This window comes from Engraulis encrasicolus, chromosome 15, assembly GCF_034702125.1.
Source record: "Engraulis encrasicolus isolate BLACKSEA-1 chromosome 15, IST_EnEncr_1.0, whole genome shotgun sequence".
Classification (NCBI taxonomy): domain Eukaryota; kingdom Metazoa; phylum Chordata; class Actinopteri; order Clupeiformes; family Engraulidae; genus Engraulis; species Engraulis encrasicolus.
In genome coordinates, this window is record NC_085871.1 from 27,974,391 (window position 1) to 27,996,757 (window position 22,367).

At 44.2% G+C, this 22,367-nt stretch overlaps 1 protein-coding gene across 2 annotated transcripts; it reads right to left on the reverse strand.

Moving 5' to 3' along the window:
• Positions 1–4,126: 4,126 nt before the first annotated feature.
• On the reverse strand, positions 4,127–22,163 carry scaf11 (SR-related CTD-associated factor 11). Of its 2 annotated transcripts, XM_063217321.1 has the most exons (15): positions 21,949–22,163; positions 20,245–20,289; positions 19,303–19,460; positions 16,034–16,111; positions 15,807–15,874; positions 15,655–15,710; positions 15,534–15,571; positions 14,290–14,396; positions 13,939–14,064; positions 13,725–13,825; positions 9,470–11,905; positions 8,633–8,964; positions 7,797–7,973; positions 5,780–5,899; positions 4,127–5,493 (listed from the first exon to the last, which is right to left on the reverse strand). In XM_063217321.1, the coding sequence occupies exons 2-15, from the start codon at positions 20,249–20,251 to the stop codon at positions 5,389–5,391; spliced, it is 3,909 nt and encodes a 1,302-aa protein (XP_063073391.1). In that variant the 5' UTR covers positions 20,252–20,289; positions 21,949–22,163; the 3' UTR covers positions 4,127–5,388. The 2 variants fall into 2 exon arrangements, with proteins under 2 accessions (XP_063073391.1, XP_063073392.1); XM_063217322.1 differs by lacking the exon at positions 7,797–7,973.
• Positions 22,164–22,367: the final 204 nt, after the last annotated feature.

Consider the following 22,367-nt stretch of genomic DNA (forward strand, 5'->3'; position numbering starts at 1 on the left):
CGGCATCTCTTGTTTCACACTCTGTAAGTTCAGCCAAAATAACTTTTTTGGTTATTTATTCATTTATTTGGTATAAAAGCATATTTGCTGATGGACCATGGCACAGCATAGCACGTCATATCTTCATACCAGCTTTGGTTTCTCTCATTTTAGAACAGCAATTGTTGAGTAAAGCCTTAATCCAATCAGTCTGGATTCATTCCTCCAAAATGTCTGAAAATTACAAATGGGAAATTATCAATTATCATTTTTTTATATATTAAGTTTGTGTTGGAAAATAGTTAAACAAAACACATCACTTAACATCAAATCGTCCGTTCATCTAGGCCAGGGGTGGGAAACCTTGAGGCTGTGTTATTCGTCGAAATGATTTTAATTTTATGCATATTCACATGAAATATGACATGTTTGGTAAAGGAATCTTAGAAATTACATTTGCAATACAATTAAGTTATATTTCAGGGAACCTTGTGAAGGTGGGGTCTTTTGTAAATGTGGCTGCCCTCAATGTAATGTAGGCCCTGAAGTGCAGGGGGAAATCCTGGTTTGTGTTCATAGTGCGGCCCTTGGAGGACTTTTACCGCCCTTGGAGGAATTTGAAGTGGCCCCTTGAATGAAACTGGTTCCCCACCCCTGACCTAGGCAGAGATTCAGATTTTCTTTTCAATGAAAGTCAGTGGATTGATGGTCTTTTCCTTCAGTCATGGTAACTACAAAATACCCTTTTTGAATGTATTAAACCGTCTGGTTCTACTGCTACTACTAGATGCATAAAACTAGAGAACATCTCAATGAGGTTGCAACACAGGCGGACATTTTAAGTTCTCTGAGACCATGCATGATAAATCATTTTGACTATGGTAGTCATAACTTATTGTGTATTTAGCTGAACTCTTGTGTCTTAATGGGAAGATGTCTGAGCAAAGTATAACACTCAAGGTATCTCAGTGAATGATAAGTGTGGTGCTTCAACCCTCACAGGGCAATTTCCTTAGCTGCCAACCCATCATTGCCAAATTAGTGTTGTGTTGCATTTGTGTGCTCTATATGGGAGATGGGAGGGATTTGAGTGGATAAACTGTCTGGAAATCTGATCAGTGCAGATGAGTCGTATAACCAGTTATTCTACCGTGACCAGCAGCAGACGGTTGGTTCAGTGACGTCAGAGTTTTACGGCTGATGATAGTGATGGAACCAGGAAAACTAGAGCATCCTTGTGCAAACTCAATTCTGAATGGTCATTTTTTTTAAACCTTGTTTTGGACAGCACTTGAGTAAAACCAGGAGTGAAGTCATGAAGCACACCGGCCCATAGGCAATGGGGTCTACCCATTGAGTGTACATTAGAACACAATAAATGGGTCTAACCCTCTATCTGATAACAAAAAGGAAAATAGGATTGAACATTTAATAGACATCCTATGTATTACTTATTGTAACATAATTTATCCTGTGTTTTCACACACACACACAAAAAAAGAGTTGCCTATGTGTATGATCTGCGAGTGTCGAGGGGCATTGAATGTTCACAGCCTACATCAACAATTCTAAATTTGGGCCCTCTATCAGTTCTTCTGAAGGACACAATCAAAACTGTAGTTAGTTATAATGCTTCTAACCTAATAAGGTCAATCCACACAATACACCTATTATTATCAGTATTTATTATTGTATTACAACATAATTTTCAGATAGGCCTACTGACTAGTCACTCCACCTAACAAAAGCCATTAAAATAGTGCAGAAATAAATACAAAATAATCAGTGCAGTCTTATGATCTCATTAATGGTTACCATCAACCTATGCCTAAATAATGAAAGTCACTTCAGATAAAAGTTGTTGAATGTAATGCATGCATTTTCTTGTGACATTTTAAAAAGTAGGATCCCAAAACAACTAATACCAGACCATCATGCTAATTCACACTCTGGTGAGGTTTGTTTAGTTGTTTTATGGTTCTGGGTGACTGAGAATCCCCTCAGGTGTTTGGCACAATGCAGTTGAATTGACTTTGGGGGCCTGACTACAATGTCCCCAGAGCCAGACGGATTATCAAAACCTGCAGCAAAAAAGGTACGAGCACTTTTCTCTGCAGTGCATGGAAGGGTCATCCAAAAATACATCTCTCAGTTGAGAAAGATGGAAACACTCTCTCTACAGATGTGGGTCACTTAATATGTACGAAAAATTCTTGGCAGGTTTCAAAGACTCTTGCCTGCTGTCCGCCGTTACAGTGACCCACTTGCACAACTCCTGCGACTGACAGGCAGGGGGGAGAACATGAGAAAAGGGATTTCTGTTTGAACAAAAAGTTTCTATCTGCATGGACGGATTACTGCACGGTACTACCAGGCCGAGGCCCAGGGGCCCAAGAGCCAAGGGGGCCCTGAAGCCCAAACCTCCGCGCTACAAAAAAAACACTTCATTATTGTTCTGTAGTTATGTCCGCATAATGTGTTAAAACCAGTTTTAACTACTGTATTTTAAAATGTTATCAGGAGAGAAACCCCTGAACCCGCAAAAACTACAGCTCTCTAACATCAGTAAGTGCCCAAATCTTCGAAACTCACAATTCCACGGAGAGGGGACCCGTCTTGTCTGGCCCAGGGGCCCAACATGTAATCATACTCCGTCTATGGCACTCTGGCAGACCATATTTCACATCAGCAGGTTAGTCGACTGGGGTAGAGTAGACAGAGGTACGTTGTCCCAGTCCCGGGGTTAAAGGGGACCCAGAATAATTGCATTACATTACATGAGTCGGGGGCCTTTAAGATTACTTTGTCCCAGGCCTAGCCAAAGTTGTCAGCGGCATTGCATATTACTCACACGGGGCTTGGAGCGTCTGGTCTGACAAAACGCAGTCTGGACAAAAAAAAAAAGTTGCCACCAAAAAAATAGTCACACAGGGTGCATCCCAATATGTGACCTTGCCTCCTCCACTTGTGCTTGTCTCCTCGTCCCGCCTCCTGGCCCCTCCGTGGAGAAAACGATAAAGTTTCCCAGCTGTCAGCCTCGCCACAACAACTTTTGAGGGACTGTTTTTCATTCACCATCCCAATTGCAAATGAGAAAAAGAGTTTACAATTGAGCTTTTGCAAGATATTGAAATATAATGCTGTTGTCAGTGATGTCATCATGACGAGAAGCAAGTGGAGGAGGCAAGTGGAGGAGGCAAGGTCGCATATTAAAACGCACTCACAGACTAATATGTTGTTGGACCGCCTTTAGCTTTGATTACAGCGCACATGTGGGTGTGCATTGTGTGAATAAACTTCTGCAATGTCTGGATTTATTTACACCTGGCATTGCATTACGCTTTCACCAAGATCTTGAATTGGTGGTAGTAGATTGAACTTTTGAGAATCTTTGCGATATGCTCGAGAAGGCATTGCACAATGAAGTTGATGTCTGGACTCTGTGGTGCCCAGTACATGTGTAAAACAACCGATGTCAGTCTCGCTACCTGAACCAACCATGCCTTTAAAATTTGAGCCCAATGAGCTCTACAGCGAGGATCTGTGGGATATGTGGGACAAGGATTCACACAGTGTTCAGACTACCATCATCAATGCAACATCTTGGTGAAAACTTAATGCAACCCTGGAAGGAAATAAATCCAGACATTGCAGAACTTTATTGAAACCATTCAGCACCAAACGTGCAGTGTAATCAAAGCTGAAGATGGTCCAACAACACAATAGCGTGACAGCACTTTCTTGCCATGCTTTGTATATGCACCGCTGTGCAGAACAAGAACATTGGTTCAGACCATTTTTAAAGCAGAAAAAAGAGAAAGTATCATAGTGTACTCTCTGTCAGACGTAATACTCAATTCTCTCCAGTCTCATCGAACTTCCTCCCCCCTAAGCACTTTGGCAGGCTAAATAAGCCTGCATAACGTAATGTCAAGGACTGGGCACACTGACTGTTTCCACCAGTATGATCATTATTTTGCGACTATCAAAACCAGTCACTGAGCACCAGAAGGTCTCCCCTCCTCACCGAACAGCAAATGAGATAGATAGGGAGAAGAGCTGGAGGCCTTCATCAATCTGCCACTTCAAAGGAAAGATATACAGAAGACAGGAAAAGGGGGGAAAAAAGAGAGAAACACACCAAAAGTCGATTGACATCATAGAAGCAGCCAATTTATTCCATTGCTTTTTTTGTTTTGGGTGGGTGGGGGAGAGGGGAGGGGTGACACATGAACAGTGGTCATTACAGCACAGTCGACAACAAGGCCAAGGCAACCACCTTAGCTAATCCTGACCCGCCTCCCCCCTCCCTCCTCATACAGATCTATCAGCTGGTGTGGTTACCTGATATACCGTCCAAACCTGGGGGTGCATTTCTCAAAACCATATTTGCTAACTACGTTAGCTACTTTGTTGTTCGCAATGCAATTTCCCATTGACAACTACCCAAGTTGCTGACTGGCGAACAACTACGCTTTCAGAAAACGCACCCCAGGCGACTAATCAGGCCCCCAATAATACCCACTGACATGGCAACCAATCAAAAAGTGATCACAGCCCCAGACACAGCTGCACTAAGACATGATAACCAGCACACTGCTCTGCAGCTACGGTCACAGAATAAAGGCAATGCACATTTGTTGTTTGTTTTTTTTCTTTAGGATTTTCGTCAAAATTATTAATTAATTAATATATATTTATATATAAAAAGAAAAACAAAAATAAAGAGTCGAGCCGCAGAGTTTTTTGTTTTTGTTACTTGTTTTTTTTGTTTGATAAAGGTCCTTGGGCCACGGCTGTTAGGTAAGGCCAACTCGTACCAGTCAACTGCAGCTTGGGAGGGGGGACGCGATGGAGGAGGGGGCGTTACAGTTTCTCTTGGAGTCTTGTTGAAGCCGCTGTTCTCCTCCGCTCCATACGAGACCTTGGCGTGGAAAACAGTCTTCCCCACCCCAACCTTCCCCACCCGACCTCCACATCCAACACTATTCCCTTCTCCAGATACACCCCCATCCCACCCCCCAACTTCCCCCACGGGACAAGACTTTTTGTTTGTTTTGTTACGGCAAATGGACATACAGTAGTAGACAACACCCCATTGCGTCTTATTTCAAATAAAGGGCTTCAGCGCTATATCAAATCCACTTTTTTTTTCTTTTTTAAACAAAAATATTTCAATCTATAGAAAAAAATTCTCAATTCATTCAGAGATAGAGCGAGAGAGAGAGAGAGAGAGAGAGGCAAAAAAACAGGATATCCAGTTGACTGGGCTTGAAGAGAGGAGATGGTGAGAGAGGAGGCCTTTTTGCTGGGAGACGGAAAAAAAACTGCACTTTGCAGCCCAGAGTGGGGATGGTGGTGGTGGTGGTGGAGGAACCGACCCCTCCCCCTCTCTGTCTTTTTTATTCATCATTTGTCTGTTTTGCTGCGGCTGTGCTTGTATTTGTCCACGTAGGCCTTGACCAGATTGGCCACTTTGTCGGCGTTCACCTCTCCGCTCTTACTATGGCAGACCTGAGCAGACACAGACAGAGAGACAGAAACAGGAGGGTGAATTTCATTTTCTGTACACACATCATTTGTGGTCAGTCAGCACAACCGTAGTGATAATTCACTCAAGTCAACAACTACATGATAACCTGGTGAACTAGACAGACCCATCTAGCGGGATAAAAAAAAAGAGGGGAATAACACAGCCTTGGGCTCTGTACCCCTGGGACCGCCAAACTAGGCTAACTACTATACTTAATTACTTACGAACCCCATGCCAAAAAGAGAGCGAGCAAGCAAGCAAGCCTACCTTTTCAACAGCTTTGCGCACAATCTCTTTGTACTCTTCCTTGGTGATGTCCTTCTTCTGGTAGTATGGCTTGATCGCCGCCTTCACCTCGTTTACGGCTCGTTCCTGTATCTGAAGCTTCTGAAAATGGAGACGGACACACACAGTGAAGAACTGCTTCCCCGAACTCTTAACACCTCGAGTACAGGTCAAGGACCGGGCACACACAGGCCCAATTCGAAACAGGGAAGGCAGCTGTCCTTCCAGTGAGCTAACTGGACATCGAGTCATGAAGTGTGGATCGAAACGAAAAATTGCTTTATTTCCTCTCTCGGCAGTTGACTGCATTTATGGGCGTAACGAGGATATTTCGAGGATACATCAGATGCTGACTTCACTGCCTTGGTACCCAACATGCTGTGCGCCACCTCCCTCTCAACCGGAAACCTGAAAAACAAACATGGCTACTACCCAAGCTACTACCTTATCATACTCTTTATTCTGACACTTATGTATGTAGATATTGAAAATCGAATGGATAAATCAACATTGTACTATCTAAATATGCTGTCGCTAGATCTATTTATAGCCTATTTTACGATTCCGCCGTCTGACGATCATTCACCGTTCAAATAGCATGCGTAAGCTAAGCGCTAACGTGATGAACGTAACTCCCGCCATAGAATCGCCGTAACATCAAATGCGCAAGGCGGCGCACTCGTTAGTGCCGTTCGTAACGGCTGCCTCATCAGCTAACTTGACCTATCTGATCAGTGACATGTTTATGTAGGAGGAGAGTCATCGAGTCACTACCTCCCGTTTCGAATTGGGCCACAGTCAAGAACTGCTTCCCAGAACTCTCAGTGCCAAGGGAACTTCCTTCAGCCTCCAAAAGGTCTCCTAACCGCAGGTCTCCTAAAGGGGCTCACATGACATCACATGGATCCAGGAAATGCACTGGCTTGAATCCTCTTGCTCTACTCTCTCTGTTGATACTAGAACGGGAGGAACGGTCAGACGTTCATCGAGGCGTGGCTCCACTTTTTTTTGTTGCTTTGCTCCGCCCCTTTTCAGTTCCAACAGGGACGATTCTTGGAACTGCCTCAGACATGGTTCCTAGCGTGCAAATCCTAGTTCTAACTGTGACATGTTGTCGCCCTCCCTGTAACTGATTAGCCGTCATACGCAATCATTTTAAATTCCTCATCTACACACTAAAAATCACCATGGCTTTTCTACAGCCAGTTTTTACAAGTAGGCTAGATAAACGGAAATTGACGAAGCAAGTATGTCATGTAAAGTGACTCAGTCCTTGGCCAAGGAAAGAGTTGTCAATGAAAGTGCCTTTTGTGCTGATGGTCGGCATTATTGACCAATTTTTAAAAAGACAAAATAGCCTACCAAGCATCAGTTTTAGGGCACTAAAACAAAACAAATGTTTTTTTCAAACCATCCACGTGTAAACTAGCCTGGGCGAAAGCAGACTGTTGAACAATCTGGCGAAAGCTAAGTAGAATCCATCTCCATGGAGGGTGGGAGATGGTCTGATCTTACTCTGCCATTTACATACATTGGAGTTCCGAATTCAAATTAAACCCTTATTGTGCTTTATTAGCATGACTGTTAGGATATAGTGTCGCAAAAGCATACAACAAAACAGAAGTGTGAATAGTGTTACCTTCACCACCAATCAGTAACGGACTTCGTGGGTGAGTTCTGAGTCACCACTCTCAACCGTTTACTGATTGGCTGAACAGTGAGCGAACCGAGCTAAGAGGGTTTCGCCAGACTAGGTGTGGAGTACATAGGATGGCGTTGCCAGGCTACGTGTAAACAGGGTCTAACGTAGGGACCCATTTCTCAAAAGCATCGTTGCTAACCAGTTCGCAACTCAGGAAGTTGCCAATGGAAAATTGCATTGCAACCAAGTAAGTTGTTAACTTAGTTTAGCAACGACGCTTTCGAGAAACGCACTCCTGAATCCGAAAATCACTCATTCACACCAATGATCAAATCGAGACTGAAAACGTGCTCTTGCCTTCTCCTTCTTGGAGCTGTCGGGCTGGGCCTTGCTGTGTGAGAAGGGCTGGGTGGTGGATGAGGGCTGGGCCATGCTGTGTACTGCCTGGCCCAGGGGCTGCCCTGCGACACCCGCCACCTTGGTGGGGCCGAAAGGAAAGGGGACCTTAGCAGCTCCTGGCATCATACTTATGGCCTGGCATTGGGGGAAATGGAACAGGACACAGGCGTGTTGGGGTTTTACCACCATCAGGACTATTTCGGACCAGAGCGGGAAAGCGGGGCGGGACGGAAGCGATTTTTACCGGCAGTGGCAAAAAAACATGGCAAAAATACGGTAGTCGGGCGGCAGGGGAGACGGCTTCACTCCGCGCTGCATTTGGAAAATAGAACTTGAGTGGAATTTGGACGGCAGCGGCCGGCGGTGTCCCGTTGTAATGAATGGCAAAGTAGCAAACTAGCGTTGGCTGCGGGAGGATTTTGAACAGGATTGGCCGCGCACGCCAACGCCGTCGGTGTGAAAGGCCGAGTTGAACACAACACACCGACCGATACTCGGCTGAAAGACTGCCGTCTTCTCGCTGTCGTCCCGCCACGCTCTAGTGTGGATCTGGCCTAAGAATCAAAAGCTCTTCTTTTTAACCACCTGTATTAATGAAAGCTTATCGAAGTTGTACTATAATAAATGAGACTTGGCAAAACAAACAAAAACAAGCTGCAATGTATTTAAAACTTGTACTTAAGATGTGTACTTACTGACAATTCCTTTTACATTTCAAACATACAGTTACTCTATTAATAATATTTACACCCCAACTTCTACCACAAAGGCACTGTAGTGATCGGTTCACATACCTGCGGCTGCATTTTGTCCATCTGCATCCCCGTCAGGCTGGCCTGCTGGACAGGGGGAGGAGGTGGCGGAGGAGGGGGTAGACCCTGCACAGCCATGGCAGGCACCTGGAGCAGTCCGGGCCCAGCGGGGTGCATGTGCACGGGGACGTGGCCCGGCACACCGAAGGGAGGGTGGGGCTGGAGGCTGACCGGGGGGCCGCGCGGAGGCATCTGGCCGACTGGATAGCGCGGTGGGTAGCCCATGGCGTTGAGCTGGGGAGTAGGTAGAAGAGGGGCAGGGGCAGAGGGGGCCTCGGGGGGAGGCTGGGCCGCTGGCTCACTCTTCGGGGGATCTGGAATACAGGAAAATTAAGTTGGACACTGCATCTCAGTTTCGAATACAGCCTGAAAACAAGTCATCAAATGAGCTACAGCTGTATTTATGAAAAAAAAAACCCTATCACCAAAACCAATGCAAACCTGGGTCAAAATCACAAATCTCAGTTTGAATTTTTGTCAAGATAAAATTCCATGGATATTGGTTATGAGATTAAACAAAAAAGGAGGTACGTACATTAGGCAAAGTATTCCATATGTGATCCGCATGCAAAACTTATTCCAAGGACTAATTCCAAGAATCTGGCTCAGTAGTTGACCAAGCTAAATTAAGCCTGAGGTACAGGTAAATGACTTGATAGGAGAGCCTGGAGTCCTCATATTCTTAACTAGAGATCACAGCTGTGGGCTATCAATAAACCATGTTTCCAACGTTAACATAACCAGGTTCATCATCACGTAACCATGTTCCTGGAATACTCCCCCAAAAATGCTTAAAGTAGTAATCATTTCCAGACGTACCTGCAGCTGGCTGGTCCTCGTCCTGTCTGCCCCACACGCTGGCATTGGCTGGCCCGCGCTCCTTCCTCGAGTAGTAGTTCTGCACGTCAGCTGGCAGCGTCCTGCGCACCGCCCAGTTGGAGGCGGAGGACCATCCGGAGCGGTCGAGTTGGTCACCGGAATCGGACTCCATTTTCCTCCGACCTCCTCCGCCTAATCGGTTCTCGTTGAAGCGGCTGTACGCGTCGTTCCCTGAGTTGTTGTTAGCCGGTCCTGGAAAACTCCGGGGTGGTCTTCGGTTGTCAGACGCGTCGCCGCCGCCTTGCTGGTTTTGGGACCAGAAATTTCCACGACCCATACCACCACCACCACCGCCGCCACCGCCACCGCTGTTTCGATCTGAATGCCAACTGCCGCCTTGATTCCGATCACCCTGGGCCCAGCTGTTCGAGGCTGAATCCCCTCCCTGGTCTTCCCAGCGACCTCTGGGCTCGGGTTCTGGCCTCATCCGTTCCTTCACCCAGTCTGGGTTCTCCGACCGACCCCTGCCTGGCGACCCCTCTGGAAAGTTGCCGTTGTCTGAGGCGTTGTTGTCCCGACCGGGGAAATGGCTCCCTCTGTCCGATCCACCACCCCTCCAGCTGTTTTCTCGAAAGTCTCGTCCGCCTCGCCAACTGTCCCTTTGCTCCCTCTTCTTCGGGGATTGTCCACCCTGCTCGGAACGTTCCGGAGAACCCCTGTGACCGCCACCACCACGCCTAGTTCTGGATCTCGACCTCGATCGGCTTCTTGAGCGACTTCTGCTACGCCTTCCTCTCCTGCCTCTGTCACGACTCCGCTCCCTGCTTCGCTCCCTGCTCCTGTCTCGGCTGCGGTCCTTGCTGCGTTCCTGGCTACGACGCCGCCTGGAGCTGCCGCGATCGCCGTCCCGCTCGCGACTACGATTCCTCGAAGGGGAGCCGGTGCCGCGCTGGCGATCCCTTGAACGTGACCTCCGAGACGAATCCCGTCGGGATTCTCTTTTAGGAGACCAGGTGGTGGTAGGTGAATGAAACCGGGATCTGCGTTGCCGGCTGTCCTGCCCAGACTTCTCTGGGCTCTTCTGACGATCCTTCGTGGGAGATTTCTTAACTTGGCTGGACGCTGTCGTCTCTTCTTTCTCGGGGGCAGACGAAGAAGAGTTGGGTTCATCGTCAGCCTTCTTGTCCTCAGTCACGGTGTCACCAAAGTCTGATCGGGACGAATCACAGTCCATGGGTACGGCGTCAGTGTTGTCCTGGTGGAAGTCTTCCTTGGAGGCCTCAGTTTTCGACTGCTCTTTGTCCTTCTCCGACTTCTCCGTATCTGGGGCACTACTGTTTCCACAAGTGGCGTCAGCTTTTGGACTTGTCTCCATTTTCTCCTCAGAAGGAACGGCTTCAGGAGAAGCAGCCTCTGCTTTGCCGTCAGTCTTCTGCTGTTCTTCGTCAGCCATATCTGCATCATCTTGAGACTCATCCGTGGTTTGGGCCTCTGCCTTCTCTGCCATTCCTGAAGCTCCTTCAACAGAACTGGGTGAAGCCAGGCCTTCCACCATCTTGTCAGTCTCCTTGTGTGAACCCACGCCTTCTCCTTCTCCTTCTCCGTCAGATGCGTCACTATGGTGGCTGGATGCGTCACTATGGTGGCTGGATGCGTCACTATGGTGGCTGGTCACACTCGGGCTCTGGTTTGCAGAGACCGGGGGTGACTGGGGAGAGGGGACAGCCTCAACGTCTGACTCGTTAGCCGATTCCTCCATATCCGCCTCTGGGCTTCGCTTGGCGTCTGGTGATCCCTCACCGTCTCCTCCAGGACTGGGACAGTGATCTACTTCTTTTTCCTCAGTCTCCGATTCTGCGTGGTCAGAGGCAGCGTGATCATTTGAGTCGTGATCGGAAGCAACGCGGTCATTCTCATCTTGATCAGAAGCGACGTGATCACTCGAGTCCCGAGTTGGACTCGGACATGGACTAGGTGCATCCGGCTTCTGCTCTGACTCGGATGCATCCTCTGCATCTGAAGGACCTGCTATCGGTTCTTCATCCTTCTGCTGCTCCTCTTCCTCATCTGACTCTTCACTCTCTACCACTTGCCGACGCCCTCTTCCCCTCCCTCTACCCCTCCCCCGACCTCCTCCTTCTGCTCCTTTCCGCTTCGATCGAGGCTTTTGTTTGGCGGCCTTTTTTGACTTGCTCGTCGCAGGGGGCGTCTCGCTCGACCCAGAAATTTTCCCGGGCTTTCCCGAGCCGTCTTCCGGGGAGGAGGCCCCTGAATCGGACTGTGTTGCCTGAGAGGCTTCCGAAGAATCCTCCGTCTTGCTGCCACGTGTGGATCTCCTGGCCTGCTGCTTTCTTGCCGTGGCTTTGGGAGCAGCCTTGCCGCCTTTCCTGTCCTCGCCTCTCGCACAAGTCACTGCACACTCTCTTCCCTGAAACACTGCACAGCAAAGGGAAAGGTTCATTGGCATCTGCTAAAACTTCACAACTTCTCCTTGTAGTCCAAATACTTAATATTATTGTGATGGGTAGTCATATGACTAGAGGTGCTCCGATTGCTCGGCAGCCGATCATGCTCGGCCGATAATGGCCAAAAATAGCCTGATCGGTGATCGGAAAAACATGCCGATCAAAAAACCGATCCAGAGATATTAAATTCCTCACGCAACCATTTCGCCTTTACACCTGGCGCTGCCTGCATGTAGCCTAGGTGCTGGCTCTGCACAGCTGCTGCACCAAAATAAGGCATCTTCACTTGTCTTTAACTTTTTGGAATTCCCTCCTTCATTTTCACCATTTATAATCATATCTGCATCAACAATGATCTGATTTTCCGATCCATGCGCAGTTTACATGACGCTTGTAATTTGTGAATGACGTGTCAGTCTCGCCATGTTCACTATTTTGAGTTACAGCCTGTCAGCACGCAACAACTAAACGTTTCCAAAACAATCATCAACTGTATTGTTTTTAAAGTTGTAGCCTAATGGACAGCCAGGTCATTAGTTTTGTAGTCGCTGCAACACCAAACAGCAACTAGGGAGAATGGACGGTGAAACTCAATGAGTCTGTGCAGGGAATTCTACATTCTATGACAGTGTTACAGAGAAAGAGCTTTCCTCGCAGACACGCTGTGTTGTGCGTGTTCCCTGTTTTTTCAAGTGAAGTTTTTTTTTCTTGTTTTGTGTATGTAGAATCTCAAGTGTTTCAGTCACAATGTAATTTGCGATAGACTACTTCTCGCCCGTTAGCCATTTTACGTTATAACCTGTGTAGTTGCCTCGGTCAGCACGCGACAAGTTCACGTTGTCCGCACAAGCATGCCAACGTTATTGTTTTCAAAGTTGTAATTGACAGTCAGTCGATTAGTTTGATAGTCGCTGAAACGCCAAACGGCGACAGAAGTGAGAGGGAGAGAGCAGAACGGTCGCGGAGCACTGCAGCTGTGGACAGTGAGTGACAGAGAGGGGAGGGGCTCTCCTCACGAGGCTGCTCATTTAAAGCGACAGGGTTTTTTCTCGTATGCAGAAGACGAGAGACTGAGATCCAGGTGTCTGAGCTTCAATTCAATCTCAAATAGTTAAGTAATTATATGCAATAACTTATAAATTGATGTAATGTTTCAGTTTCAATTCAATCTTAAATAGTTTAGTAATTATATGCAATAACTTATAAATTGATTAATACTGTAGACTTACTTGTAGGCTATATTACCAACACTAGTCTGAAAGAGCTGAAAGATAATAATAATAATAATAGCCTAATAATAATAATAATAATAATAATAATAATAATAATAATAATAATAATAACAATAATAATAATAATCATAATAGTAATAGCCTAATAATAGGCCTACATTGTGAAAGCGACATGTGCAAATTAAGATTGATTGGTTTATGGGCAGAAATATTCAATAAGGATAATTAATAGGCTATTAAAAAAATAGGAAATAATTTCTGTGATCGGCAATGATCGGTGATCGGCAGATAAAGATTTTTGGTGATCGTTATCGGTGATCGGGCCAAAAAATGGTGATCGGAGCACCTCTACATATGACTCATCATACCAAATGGGTGATTCTTCAACTAGAGGAACTTGTTTTCCGGGTACATTTTTAAAAGTGTACATCATTTTGGAAATGTTCCACTTTATTTGTTACACTAGCCATAAAACATCATTGACAAGAAATGTCAAAAAAAAAGTTTCAAGTTTCATTTTTTTTTATTTTCTGAAACTTTTCAACACTAGCGTCTTACCCAACTGTCCTGAAGCCAGAGGTACGTGAGAGGTAGACATCACAGAGACAGACCGCTCAGAGAACAACTTCCCACTCCACATTTGGGGATGAGGACAATGCCTGTGGAGTTAGTACCACCCATAAATATAATTTAACAAAAATCATATAATTTGATAATTCTCAAAAAAGGTATCTTACTGCTTCAAAAGACTGAAATCTTGTGAAATCCTTACCGCAAAAGTCCTTTGGAGGCAATGGGTACAGAGGTAGACAGCCACGGAGACTCTAGAATATCCATCTGACAAAGTTCTGGAACCTCCTCAATAGATTCCTCTTCAGACACCACAAAATTTCCAGCACTGACAAGGGCAAAGATGTTAAAAACTAATGAAATGTAATCGTTCATAGCTGAAGGTCCCTATTTTTAGTTCTGTTTTCTTTTAATCTGTGCCCTGAGGAGGGTCTTTGACTGAAAGCTTAGCAAAAAAACAATCTGTCAATATTCATACTAATCTGCCAACAAACAAATTAAATATTGTAGTGAATGCATTTTTAAAATGTGGAACCATAGGCGAGATACTCACATTACAGGGGATAGTGCAGCGATGGAGGTCCCTGTCTGGGAGGGTGAAGGGGAGGAAGAGGAGGGGTGGGTGGAAATTGTCCGGGAGCAGCAGAATTCTTGCCTGACCTATAAAAAAATATTCCAATTTTAATAATCCAAGAGACTTCACTTAAAAATGACTAACAGATATCCCACCTAAAATTAACTCCTGCGCTTTTTGGGGTGCTAGCATAATGGTGTACCTGGGAGTATGTGTCCTTGGCTGGGTCAGTCTGACTGATCCTGACCTCAAGTGACCCCTCTTACGTAGCCAGCCACCTCAAACTCTGGTCATGTACTCTCTCTGTCTCTCGCTCTCGCTCCCTCTCTCCGCTGTCTGCCTAGAGCAGTGGTTCTCAAAGTGCGGTCCGGGGACCCCTTGGGGTCTGCACTCTGCAGCATGTTGTCAGGGGGTCCCTGTAAAATGTTCTAAGACTTTAATATTAGCCACGAAACTGTTGGCTTACATTAAAGATCTGTCACATCACTGGCTCTCCCCACAGAGGTCGATAGCTGTAAACGCTACAACCAGAACAATTTAGTAGTTTAATTGAATTATTTGCAACAACATGACTAATTAAAACAACTGTATATGATTTTGTTGTTGTGCGATTATGTATGAGGAGGTGCTTGCAAAATGCTCTGCTTTATTAGGGGGTCCCTGATCCAAATAACTTTGAGAACTAAAGGCTGGCAACATCAATCAACTGTGTTCCTGGGCTCCAGTCTGGTTGCAGCAGCTGAGTACAAACCAACAGCTCAATGCCTTCATAAAGTGCTCAGTGAATAATTAGGTCAGTGTTACATTTATTCCGGACGGTACAAACACAACTAGGGCTGCACGATATCAGAAACAAATATGATGCACAATAACAGCATGCAATGAATGCAATATTTCAACGATATTTAGAAAAATATAGCAATGTTTTTTCTTGTCACTAATTTGTCGGTCTGTGTGGGGTCGTGGCTTCGGTCATGGCAGGCTTCTTGCATATTTGGTGATATTCAGCAAGTGATTGGACTACACAGAAATGATTTACTTGTTAGCGATAATCAAGTCATTTTCGCGATACGCAGATTGCCACTTCGATACATTTTCAATATATTGTGCAGCCCTAAACACAACCATAATCCATGTTCTCCATGCACTAGAAACGATGGGATGCTGTGTGGCCACAAACTGAACACATCATACATAAACTGGAATGCATTAAGAGCACAAACCTTTTTCTGTCTCACAGCAGGAGTCCTGTCAGTCTCCGCTAAGAGGTAAACACATCAGCCGTCAGTATTCAGCATGTATAGTACTTGATTTTTGTTTTTAATAAAGTTATGAGAAACATACCCTTTCTGATGAGGCATTTCACTTTGGCGTTGTCTGTTCTCCCTTTCTTTTCTTTCCTGTGGAGGGAGCCAATGGGAAATCTTGTTATAAAAAGGTGCATTTGATAAAACGTGCAAAATATTACTGAACACGGTAATTAGTTGGATACTTACTCTTCCCATTTTACGACTTCACTACAGTCACCACTGATTTCTATCTGCACTGGCGACTTGACGGATATCTATTAAGAAAAAGAAAAGGGGTTTGTTAGAGAGCCAAACCATGTCATCCATTTGGTTTATTCGTGAAAAAGGGAATGTAGCATGTAGCATTTCCTACACATCTGCTGTTCAACAACATAAATACGGTTAGAGTTATCAGATCAGAAAACAATACTTACTTTAACTAAACCTTGCTGGGAATTCCATGTATAGATGGCATTGAAAGGTCTTCTGTCAACTGGGCAAGAGCACACCACCTACAATCATTGGGAACATCAGGCAAGATTAGCTTCACCTCTATCAAGCATAATGTACACAAGTACAGTGAAAGATGGCAACTGTGTGTGTGTACACGAGTTCTTAGGCCAGCGATTCGATTATTTTCGATACTTAAGAATGCTCCTCGATTCAGATCAATGGTTCATTTTTTTTTACTTTACAGGCTTGGCTCATGTGTGAAATGTTCAATGAATTAACAAAATCTAAAATATCTGCATGAATTTCATTTGAGGAACATCATTATTACAGTCAGTATTATTATTACTGCATGAGCAAAATAGAATGCCTCACAAAATCAGTGAAGTAATAACAAAATTGATTTATTGATTCTCTTGTGGACGAATCGATTAATTTAATCACCGGTTGTAGGATCGATGCATCGATACAAATCAATTATTTATACCCCTAACTGCTATATGAGAAACCAGTCAGTTCAGCACGCCAACACACAAACTCACTACTGCCAACAACCACGATAGTCCTCAGACAGCCATGTAAGCATGACTCCCCATCATATATGAACACTAAATGCCACGTTGACCACTCCCCTGTACTCAAACAAATGGCTCAAGTCAGATCACAGTCATGTTAAGCCAGTATACCGCTGCCATCAATCTGTGACACGATACACACACACTATTCTGTAGATGCCGGTAACGCACGCATTTCGCACAACACGCTTCACCTCTATGCGTCATGACGCACAGTCAAAACGTGTTGTTCGCTCTGAATAAAAGAGCATAAAGTCAAACAAGTGTGCAGTAAACTTTTTACTTTTACAATAATCATAGTATTAGTCTAATTACTTATCCATGTATTATTGTATTATTGTAGTCATCATATGTATGCATTACTGCTATTTTATTCTTTTAAACACTCCACTAGAGTGCGAACGTACTTTATATTAACTTAGTATTCTAAATGCATTTTTATTATTATAATGTGTGTTCTCCTCTTCTACTTTATAGAAATGCAGTGCTTGAATGCTTGATTTGTGTATAGAATTGGGACTCTACGCATTATCCCTCAACTCAGCTTGCAGGTGCATCACAGTGGGACGGACATCACTGGAAAGGAGAGGCTGGAGCACACTGCAGCTTAGCTTTCAAGACTTATTTTTGTGCACACAACCGACTAACATTTCGGTGTTGCTACACCTTCTTCAGGTGTGTGCACAAAATAAAGTCTTGAAAACTAAGCTGCAGTGTGCTCCAGCCTCTGCTTTCTATTATTGTTTATATGTTTGTGGTGAAACTGAAGACAAATTTCCACATTGTGTACAATAGAGTATTCATATTCGTATACAGTAATTCACTGTACAGTGTGGTTCTGCAGTTTAAACATTACAGTAAAGTACTGTAGATATATAAGATTTTCCAAGAAAAAAATGACCATGACCACACACTTGACATGAGAATGACTTTCAAATAGTAATATGGTATTGACACAACAACTTAATTACCGGTAAATGAAATGAGAAAAAAAAAAATCAATTTCAGACTTAAAAAGGGAGAGAATAAGGCAAAATTGAGTTCTCTGGCTACCGTCCATTTATTTTTTTTAAACCTTAGATCCATACCTCACACCCGGCCAAAAATCAGAAACTTGTCAAGAAGTGCACGATTTTCCCTCCAGACTATACATGGGTTCTCAGTGTTTATCAACACGATGTTATGAGGAGGGGCAAGACACTGGCAGCCAACCACGTGAGCTAATTTTTTGACCGACAGCGGTTTCCAACAATCAAAGGTTGAGTTGTGCGCAGCTAGGTTCACGCAGTCAGGCTATAAACAAAATTTAGAACCCATGTATTAGGGAGTTCCAAACTGATTCGTGGCCAAAATCAGGAAGCCAGGTGAAACACACTCTTCAAATGCAAGGACAGGCATTCAGACGCATACATTGGATTGCAACATGATCTCCAAAAATTCCGTACTCCTGGACACGCATGTTAAGGGCACAAAATCCGTGTCCAGGAGCACGGATTTTGCCAAAATTCTGTGCTCCTGGATACGGAATTTTTTTCCGTGATGGACACATCTCTATGTTTCCACAGTCTTGTATTTTCTCAGAATTTTTCTAATTTCAAATATTTTTTCTCAAAAAAAAAAACATTTCCTACTGACAGTTTAGGGTTAGGGATTGTTTTGGTCTGGGCACATCTACTTTTCTTTCATTCATTATATGAATTTGATAGCCTAGCAACCAACTTTTACAACAGTTACTGGAAAAGGTATTTCTCAAAAATATGTCTTTAATGACAGGTTAAGGTTAGGGAATGTTTTGGTCAGGGCACAACCTAAATTGCTGTAGCATTATTTTGTTTAGGATTAGCATTTGGTATGTATTTTCTAATTATAGAGTTACACAGTGCTGTGGTAATAGCCTATAGAAAACACTTCCGTGTGCCCATCACGGAAAACAATTCCGTGTCCAGGAGCACGGAAAACAATTCCGTGTCCAGGAGCATGGAAAACAATTCCGTGTCCAGGAGCATGGAAAACAATTCCGTGTCCAGGAGCACGGAAAACAATTCCGTGTCCAGGAGCACGGAAAACAATTCCGTGTCCAGGAGCATGGAAAACAATTCCGTGTCCAGGAGCATGGAAAACAATTCCGTGTCCAGGAGCACGGAATTTTGGCAAAATCCGTGCTCCCGGACACGGATTTCGTGTCCTTAACATCCGTGTCCAGGAGCACTGAATTTTTGGAGATCAGGCTGTGGATTCTGATGGTTTAGAAAACCAACTGGTAATTATTACAATTGCTCAACGGGACCAAGCGCCTCCATGGATTCACAATAATATTGTCAAAAATCAATAATAAATTGTGGCGATGGCATGCACGTGCCGACAAGACAGTCACCACAGTGCGTGAAGATTTATCCCTCCCACTTTCTGTTCATTTACTGAGATATTTCAATACAGTCTGAATCCACCATTTCTATTACTGGCATTTTGAGATTAAATCACAGTCCTGCCAACCTCCGAATAGGTCTATAGTGTCTCATGACTATGAAAAACATAGGATACTGGACCAAAACGGTGGCATCCAGGGTTGGGCAACAACAAAAAGCTAAACACAGCAATTAGTATTCATACAATGCAGCGTTTCTCAATGGGGCCTCTACAGCTCAACATTATATGGGTTCCCATAGCACGACTCTCACCTGGGCCCAACGCATGATGCAGCCGAGGCAGAAGACGTGGCCGCAGCCCTCGGGGATGCCCACCTCCGACTGACCCAGAGGATGCAGGCAGATGGGGCAGCGCTGGCCTGGCTCCGGGTCCCGATCTCCCCGGGCACGCTCCTCTGGACTCTGCCCACCTGCAGTGCACAATAATGCATGATGATGACACACATTTCACAGCAACACGGTTAATGGTTGACAGGGTTATATCCACAAACTAGGGACTCGACACACAGACATGGCTGGAAGAAAACAGTGAAATTATTCGTACTGAAACGTGTAAAAAAAAAAAAAACAGATTACAGAAATTGTCAAAAACAGCAGTTGTTGATAGACGAAGGTTTAAATTAGGGGCATTGCAGATTAAAGTTCACATGACATAACACTGGAGTAGAACTATCAGTTTTTATGTATTAATCCAAAAAAATATTGGCACAAAATTGTAGCCTTGAATAGTCACTCATTCCAGTACAAGTGAGCACAGTTTTAAAACGTTCAGTCATGATTGGGGACCACTTTCCCTGAGTTTCTTGAGAACTTGTCTGTAGGCCCGCCCAAGGTTCATGCTAATGCCTTTTACATAATTCTTACAATTCAGTTTCATTTTTGTACAATACAATACATACAACACATTCTTGGTTATATTTCATTTCACTACAACAACATTCTGCACAAAATTTTGATGCAAATAATCACAATGTATTTTTTTTCCCATAATCCCATCTTCAAAAAGCCTTAGTTCATTTGGAACTTAAACAACAGTATAAATGTAGGAAGGAAGGAACCATACAAGTCATTATGCCAGTGGATAGCAAGTTATGCAAACTCTCAGACTCACTAGGCCCCATTGCAACTTTTCATGACAAGAAGGCCATGACAATGACATTGATAAGAATGTGGAAATTATAATGCCGTACACACCAGTCATCTTGGATATGGGCCTTCCTTTTGCCGTGTAGTGGCTCTCTGTGAGGACAAAAAAAACATTCACACATTAAGTATGCTGGCTGGTGTTAATGAAATTATGAAGTGAATCTACTTTCTTTTAGTCATGATCAAACGTTGACATTCATTACAGAGTAAAGAGAGGAAACAAAGTCACACCAAAGACTGACAGATTTGCCCCAGATTTTGAGTTAATAAAAAGTCTCCAGCTTATAGGGTAGGCATACTGCTGGTGCATCTCTTTTAGGTGTTAGAATTAACTTGCCACGCATGTGGAACAACGTGGCAATATGGCATGTAAGCTTAGTTCTAGCCTACACTCAGTGATGTTTGGACATGTGCAAGCTAAAAAAAGGCAATGAACGGCGAACTTCCTTTGCATCTTCAAAAACTGAGAGCATCTGAACACTTCAACAAGTAATCAATTAAGCAGCCATTAAGACCCCAGCTGCAGATGTTCCTAATCAGATCGACCTTCCAATTAACGTCACATCCACAAACATATTTGGCTGCTGGAACCAGAGTCCAAAGTCAAGTTGAAGAGGACAACAACCTCATCTCGCTAATGTTTTCAGATTCTGAGAGGCAAAATCACTGCTTGAAGACAGACAATTCCTTTGACTGCTACTTTAACAATTGCGGCAACATTTTGAGCTCCCATCTGCTTCTCTAAGCTGTTCTGCACATAGCTTAGCCAGTTATTTGTAAGATTGGTCGTTTAGATATTGTTGACGACTTGGTGCTATACCGTTAGTTGCTACACTTAAACTCATCTATAACCATTCATGTGAATGCGTCTGCTTTATTGCAGAGCTTGCTACTTCAGTGATATTTAGACAACCTTCGTGACGTTGGTGTTGCCGTGAGCTGGCGAGAAAGCACAGACCGACACAAGGCGATTGCGATTAGCATATTTTTCTACGATAAGATAATTTTGTATGGTGTTTTACTAGTCCGCCAACAACCAAGATTGACATAGATCATTCTCGCCAACGTTTATTAAGTGTTGACGTGAACCTGATATGTAGTCAACAGTTGCTGAAACATTTGTTATGCTAACAACTGCTACTTGTCAGTAAGTTAGCTTGTTCAAGCCAACTGCTAGTCCAGTTTGACTACGTATACAATTTGCTTTATTAATTGAATGCAAAATGCATTTCCTCTTTTGATTACTTGGATAAAAAGATTGCAATGTCAGACTAACTGTGATATCGTATATATTCCATGAACTAGCTTGGTAGCAACATTATGCCACATGTAAACTAACGTGACCTTTCAACTCCGTTCCACAGGCCGAAGTAGCATCGACTAGCTTGCTAAATCCATTAGCATACTGTTACTTGTTATAAAACTCGATTCGAAGTTAAAATTCATGGGTCATTCACAGTTTTCAAAACTAACAGTGGCAGTATCATTGCCGTGCTTTTGTGGTGGTCAGGAGTAGTAACTTAAATGTAGCGCCAATGTTTAAACTAAACAAGGGAAACAACTGTTTGCAGCTAGGAGCCGTTTCGTTTGCTTATCGAAGCTAGCGAGCTAGTTAGCTCTACGTCGGCAGGTTATTGCGACTGCTTGAAAGTAGAGCTAGCCATCCTGCTAAGTTTAAAAGTTGTTTTAATGACAAAACGCGGCTTGTATGCCACCAGCTAGCCAGCTAACTGAACTGATTTCCAGACTTACCTATTTAGGGAAATGCCAGCTTACGAGCCAGCGAGTTGTTCCGAATCCAAACCTTCAATGTATCCCAATAGGCATATTCCTCTACTTTGCGAAAATTGGAACTAGATGTATCCAGGTGTGATTCAATGTATAATCGGCCTGAATAAGAAAGTATCCTGGCCACATGTCGGCTCCAGAGCCTGCTTACTACAGCTCATGTAGGGGTGAGCAGCGCCGCTCGGTGTCGCTGCTGTAAGTTCAACATTAGAGCTAGCTGCTGCTGGGTATTGGATGACGGAAGTGCGTCGGATGAGCTACAGTTTGGGCCGAGATTGGTTGCCGATGCTCACTGCCTGAGCTGTCCCGTTTAAGCGCACTGTGTTGCTGGGAAGGGGACTGACATCTGTTTTTGAGTTGTAACTATATGTATTTATTGTTCT

Excerpts from the sequence above, each read along its gene's own strand:
- scaf11 (XM_063217321.1), bottom strand. Across the intron at positions 15,875-16,033 it reads CCCAGCAAGGTTTAGTTAAA|ATATCCGTCAAGTCGCCAGT; the intron begins GTAAGTATTGTT and ends TTTTCTTAATAG. Across the intron at positions 14,065-14,289 it reads GCTGCACTATCCCCTGTAAT|TGCTGGAAATTTTGTGGTGT; the intron begins GTGAGTATCTCG and ends TGCCCTTGTCAG.